At 46.7% G+C, this 6,750-nt stretch overlaps 1 protein-coding gene across 1 annotated transcript in view; it reads right to left on the bottom strand.

The window, feature by feature from the left end:
• Nucleotides 1–1,680: 1,680 nt before the first annotated feature.
• Nucleotides 1,681–6,750, bottom strand: part of Clic4 (chloride intracellular channel 4) — a 59,599-nt gene continuing 54,529 nt past the window's right edge. Inside the window, exons 5-6 of the mRNA XM_032896277.1 lie at nt 5,899–6,080; nt 1,681–4,971 (exon numbers count right to left, since the gene is read on the bottom strand). Coding sequence (XP_032752168.1) covers nt 4,807–4,971; nt 5,899–6,080 — 347 coding nt within the window. The 3' untranslated portion in view covers nt 1,681–4,806. The remainder of the gene's footprint in view (nt 4,972–5,898; nt 6,081–6,750) is intronic.

Here is a 6,750-nt window from a genome sequence, read left to right as displayed (position 1 = left end):
CTTACAAATCTTAGCATTTGGGGTGGGGATTTAGCTCAGTGGTAGAGCGCTTGCCTAGCAAGTGTAAGGCCCTGGGTTCAGTCCCCAGCTCCGAAAAAAAGAAAAAAAAAATCTTAGCATCGTAAGGTGTCATAGTAGGTTCTAAATACCTCTTGGGTTTGAATATCTCCTTTCTTTAGATTGGAGATTGTCTGCTACAATTGAATACTCTTACCTCATTTGGGCAAGGTGTGCTGACCCACACGTCAAGGGAGGCAAGAGGTAGCTTTTGGGGTTTTCCTCTACCCTCTCTGCCATCCATCCATCCATCCATCCATCCATCCATCCATCCATCCATCCATCCATCCATCCATCCATCGAGACAGACTCTCTTTAACCTGGAGCTTGCTGTTTCTGCAGAACTTCACAGCAAGCCTGTGAGCCCCTGGGATCCATCGGTCTCTATGCCCTCCCCCTTCCCCTCCCTCCTGCTAGTGTTACAGATGAATTTCTATGATTGTGATTTTGAAAATCTAAGAACAACCTCCTGTGTGATATTTTGCCAAAGTGATAGGAAGTTGACATAAAGACATACTTTATTTGAGACAGACAGGAATTCCTCTGCTTTTATGAACATGGTACATCTATCCGCACCGGGCAGATTTCTAGTTAGTCTTTCAAACTTTTGTAGTTCGTCCACAAAAGAATCATCTATACTTTGCCAGATTTGACTTTACATAGCTACCAATTTAGGATTGGTTTTCTCTCTTAAAAGTCTTTTACAACAGGTACTTCTAGATCACATTTCTCTCACTTACTTTTCGTCTATCACCCAGGTTTCCTCCCGAGGAAAGTGATGCTAGCAGTTTAACTTTATTTGCTTAGTATGAATATATGGCATTTATCTGACTTTTAAAATCTTTAAATTCTTTTTATGTATCTGGCTGTTTTGTCTGTATGTGTGTCTGTGTGTCACATGCATGCTTTGCGCCCAAGGATGCCAAAAGAGGGCCACAGTTCCTATAGGGCTGGATGGAGTCATAGTTGGTTATGAACCACTTCTGTGGGTGCTGGGTTTTCAAACCAGGATCTCTGAACCAGTGCTCTTAACTGCTGAGCCATCTCGCCAGGCTCCGACTTTTGCTATCTAATGCTGCATGTAGAAATTCAGCTGAACTGTTAAGAATTTGCACATTTTAGATTACACATACACGTATGCAAACACCACCCTCTAAACACCACCCTCTTCTCGCTTCCACCCATTCCTACGCCTTCCAGCATCGCTGTGCTGCTAGGGGGACTGCACAGCAGCTGTGACGAGCAGACCATGTCGGCTGTGACAGGACGACTCCTGACTGTCACAAGGGAGCCCCGAAGTTAAAACTGTACAGTGCTCCTCTCCGGGACCATGCCAGACAGCCTGTCACTCCAGCTCCAGAGTTCTAATGCTTGCTTCTGCTCTCTGCACCCACATGCATGAGCACACATGTGTGCATGCACACAGATGAAAATGACCATTTTAAAATCTGTTCTAGCTTGCTGTGAGTATTGGTGTCTACTAAACTATTCTCTGTACCTGTTGTGCGTTGATAAGCATTCCGTCTTCCTTCCTCACAAACGCACTGGATTGAATCAGAAAAGTGGTCTCAAACAGCGTTATACCAAGTTATGTTCATGAAGGGGAAAATAAAAAAAGAATCCTTTGATAGTGAAAATATATTTATTTTTTTAATACAATAGCTGCCAGCAATATACTGGTGTTGATGTTCCAGAGAGAAGAAAATGCAAGCATTTTGTAAAGAGCTTTCATTCCTACCCAAGGAATCCCATGAAATGCTCCAAGGCTGTCCAGCATTACGGCCTGGGAGTCCAACTTTTATGGCTTGGGACTCAACTTTTTTTCCTTGATAAAATAACTTGTTTCCCCCACTTTGATCATTACAACAATGAACTTTCAGAAGTCTGTGAGTTTTGCTAACAAATGCTCTCTTGCTCTCTCTCTCTATCTGAACCAAATGTTGATTATTGCCAGCTCAAGAAACTGGTGAATCCGTTACAACACAGTGAGGTGTGGACCAAAATCTTCATGAAAAAATAATTTCTACTTCTCATTTTTTCTTATTTCCTAAATGGGTTTTTTAAATATGCAGAAATAAATGCTATCTACATGCAACACGGAGGTTCTGGAAGTATAACTGCCTAGATTCTAGAGCCGGTCCTCCTGTGCACAAACCAGTCAGAACCTCTCAACGGTATAAACTGCTCACGAGTCTAGAGCTATGAAAGCTAATGTTACCGAGAAAACTATATTGTATTCAAAGTCTGTACTATATCAAAAAGGAAGTTATATACTTAAAACTGTGAGGCGTCCTGCTGCTTAATAGTTTCTTAGTATCCACTAGAAAATAGGGAGCCTCCATTCAGAATCCCTGCTCCAAGACGGAGGGCTTAAAAAGGAGGTTAGACAAGAGCAGAGGGGGAGCCACTCGCATGGACGTCCGTCAGCCCGTGCACGGCATCAGCCACATGGAAACACTCACATCTCCCATGTCAAGATTGTAAGCCATGACCACCGCACAGAGTGCAGGGTGCTTGCTGCGGGGTCTTTCTTTTATAGCTTCTGTCCATCTGCCAAACGCAAATCAGTTTGACTTTCTTGATATAAAACTGTCCCTCTCTATAAAGAAAAACAATTCTGCCTTTGCAAAACCTAGACAGACTTCCCTTGGATATCCAGAGATAGTAAGAACAACCGAGAGTCAATTTAGGAAGCCACAGAGAATAAACACTCAAGCGTGGGCATCTCACAGCCATTAAAGCACGTCCTCTTCTCCGTCCTGCATATCCTCTGGTGCGAGGAGCACAGCAGTCATCGCTTGGCCCACTCACAAAAAGAACAGTCACACCTCTTTTCTCTGGAAGCTTCGAGACTCAACCCCACCCACGGCCACGTCATCACCAAGCAAAGTTGGGACACTTCCACCCACAGAGACACTGCAGGGTCACTTCTCCAAGGAGAAGATAGTGCCTCCCGTTGGAACACAGACCACCACCCAGTTTGCACAGTGACGGGGGCTCACACCCAGATCAGCAGGAAGGGTGAAGCCTGCGGCCAAGGAGTCTCCCTGAGCCACAGGGGCCACTGTCAAGCTTTTCCTGACACCCGCGCTAAGGAATTATTGTTAAGTTTTAAAGGGAGCTGCTTATGAGTCAGAATGCTTCCATAAAGCAGGCGTTTATTAAGTGTCAGCACACCAAAGGGAAAGAAAGCATAGGCACCTTAAAGCAGCCAACTGGGGAGGGAGAAGTCGAAGAAAGAGCAGAGCACTTCCTGACATGCTTCAAAAAAAAAAAAAAAATCACCAAAAAAATGTAGCAAATATAGACAGTCACAAGCAGGCTCTGGGGGACTACTGAGAAAGGCCATTTTGTTTGGGTGGGAGTGGCCTCTATTTTTACAAAGCTCATTTCTCATTTGTTAAACTACAAACAACTTTTAGCTTAGACTCTGTTTTAAAAAATGGAAAAAAAAAAAAAAAAGTCGGACGTGGTGTGCAGGCCCATAATCCTCACCAGCGTGCAGGAGGCGAAGGCAGGAGAGGTGCCATATGTTTGAGGCCAGCTTGGTCTACTTATGACGCTCCAGGTCAACCAGGGCTCCAGAGTAACACCCTGTCTCAAACCAAACAGCAAGAAATCAGAGGCTCCTCTTCTGTGCGGGGACTGACAGGCAAAACTGGAAAATACACACTCACTATGACAACCACTATTATCCCCAGAGAAGTGAAGGACCCCTCACTCGGTCTGATGCAAATGGAGGTGGGACAGGAGCCCGTGGCAGCCTGAGCGTCACGGAGTTTAAGGTGGCACACTCTTCACCCCTCTCCACAGTAAAGTGTACGTAGCACTTCGGCAAACTCCCCTGATCCTGGCTAACTTCTGAGTGGCTCACATGCTGGTCCTTGTCAGGATTACATACGGTCACCCAGAGGGAGGCGGGGCTCGGTGCAGCCCAGGGACAGAGCCTTACCGGGCCTGCACAAAGCCCTGGGTCCCATCCCAAGCACCACAAAAAAGAGAAAAGAAAAAGTCTGTCACAAAGAAGGCAGCTGTAAATGTAAGAGCGGCCCAGGGAGAGCCCCTCACAGCAGGTAAGGTAGACAGAGAACCCAGCCAATCATCTCATCATTTGAAAATGAATTCCCAACCCTCAGCCCTTCACTTTCTATGTAGTATTGGATGTTACAATTTATACAAATGACACATTTTAGGCAAAATTAGGTGTCTACTAAGAAACCAGCATCTCTACAGAAGCAGTCTTAGACACCCCAGGGCAAACTGGGCTGAAACAGCATATTAACCCAGTAGCAAGCCTTCCAGATTCCTTACTCAACATTACAACTCCTACTACATAAACATTCCTGTGCCATGCATGGACAGCAGCGTGGGGTCCACTGATGTCGCGGCTACTATTCTAATGGCCGAACGCTGCACCTCCAGTTCTGCCCTCTACAGAGTGAATGGATGTGATGGCTGGGGCTCCAGAGTGACAGCAAACTGCTTCTTAGGTGACACACTTGTGGCAAAGTGTCTCCAAACTGGAGGCCAGCGGATGGGCAGGGAAGGGCGGGTGGGCTGGGTAGAAGAGTTTAGAATAATACTGCTTAGGAGTGTGCGCTGGAGAGACCTACTTTGTCTACCCTTAATCCTAGTCTCGAGTAACTGTGTTCATGCAAAATACACGTCTGCTTTAGAGGAGGCAGGAGCCGTCTGTTAGGAAAGCATAGTCTTGGGGGACTCTGAAGGCATCGCTTTCAAAAGTGCTGTCTACTTGGTAAGTCTCTTGGCGACGTCGCTGTACGCGATTTCCACCTCCTTGTCGCTGGGACAGGTGTTGGTGAACTCATCCCTACTGTAGGCGTTTGTCAGGTATCTCCAGATGCCCGTCATGCCTTTGGGAATGTCAAAGTTGCGGTATTTTTTGGCCACCACCTGAAATGAAATAAAGATCGAGAGTTACATCTATCTTCGAAGTCCCCACACAAGGAATGTCTGACTAGAGAGACTATTAATTCTAGAAACCTTTATCAGCACTTTCTAAGGCAGGAGTTCCATTCCCAGCACCCATGTTGGGCAGCTCACAAGTGCCTGCAACTCTGAGGACAGAAAGGCACCCACGTCTGGCCTCCCCAGGTTACCAAGGTGACCATGCTCACACTCAGAGAGCTAGCTACACCTCACGTGCAGACTATGAAACTGCTCCGGGCACTCGGAATTCAACAGTAGCTATGAAAGCCTTCGACCTGAAGGCTGAGCATCACTGGATAAATATTTATCCAAACACAGACTACTGAGTTTGTTTTTTCTTCTTCCTTTTTTAGTTTGTTTTTCAACAGAGCCTCATCTGCCTCCGCCTCCCAAATGCTGAGGCTGTCCGCCAGCTTCTGAAACCATCTTTTCTCGTCGTAGATCTTTACTGTGCAACAAACGCTCATTGGTATTGCATTGAACTTGGTGTCTGACAGAATTAACATTGTGGCCTTGAATGGAAACGCTAGGTCATGGCCACCACACAGAATTGGACAGTGTCAGTCCGGTTCACAGTTACCTATTTACATCCCTTGAGTTTTAATTCAGCCACAGGAAAAGAAAACAAAATTCTTGCTCAAATCTCAACATTTTCTCCCTGGAACAGTTTCCTGTAACTCAGTTTGGCCTTGAGAGGGAATCCTGGTCTTCCTGCCCATACCCGACTGTGAGCGCTAGGATTACATGTTCCTGATCCGCTGACTTTAAACATGGTTTTCTACTTAGTTAGTTCTAGGATACATCTACTGTGCTGATCTGGCTGGGGTAGAGATGGCTCTGGTGAGGGAGTGGTGCTCCCAACGGCACCGTCCTCCCGGTGAGCAGGCCTACCTTGACAATGTGAAGCTTGGGCAGCAGGTTGCAGTCTGCTAATGTCATCTCGTCGCCGTCCAGAAACCTACGTGTGGACGACTTGATGTCCTCCATGCTGTTCTCATCGATTTCGTCAGGGAGGGGAGAATTCAGGTACTCATCCAGCTTCTGCAGCGTTTTCAAGAGCCCCCTCTCCAGTGCTGAAACACACGAGAGCACGTCAGAGAGGAAGCCCAGCCCTGAGCAGGGGCATGCCCCAGTAACGGGGCCAATTTCTCTCTCACTCTCGGCCCCCAGAACAAGAGCTTGCCACATGCTCCTTCCGGCCAGGGCAGAGTGGTTCTATCTTGCCAACCAACAAAAGCACCTGCATGATTTGTACACAAACACGCTGTGGCTCAGCCCCACTGATATTTAAGCTGCCATGATATGTGGGGAAAGGCAAGCCTACTTCACAGCTAGGAGAAATTCTTCCAAGACGGAAAGCACAATCCCGCTAAGGAAGAAATGTGTCAAGAGGCACCAATGCCTGTACAAACAACCTACACGGGAAGCCTGGGAGCCTGGGAGCCTGGGCGCTCCCCGCTAACACAAGGGGCCAAGAGCAGTCCTGAAAATAAAATTTTCCTGAAAAGAAAAATAAATATTACAGTCTTTTGTGTTTGTGTGTGTGTGTGTGTGTGTGTGTGTGTGTGTGTGTGTGTGTGTGTGTGTGTGTGTGTTGAGTTAGGGTACTCTGTGTATCCCTGGCTGTCCTGAAACTCCCACTGTAGACCAGGCTGGTCTTGAACTCAGAGATCCACCTGCCTCTGCCTCCCCAGTACTGGGATCTTAAGAGAATCCTAAAACTGAATAAAAACCAATGAAAAT

The sequence above is a fragment of the Rattus rattus genome, chromosome 1 (assembly GCF_011064425.1).
Source record: "Rattus rattus isolate New Zealand chromosome 1, Rrattus_CSIRO_v1, whole genome shotgun sequence".
Lineage (NCBI taxonomy): Eukaryota > Metazoa > Chordata > Mammalia > Rodentia > Muridae > Rattus > Rattus rattus.
This window is presented reverse-complemented; position numbering and strand designations above follow the sequence as displayed.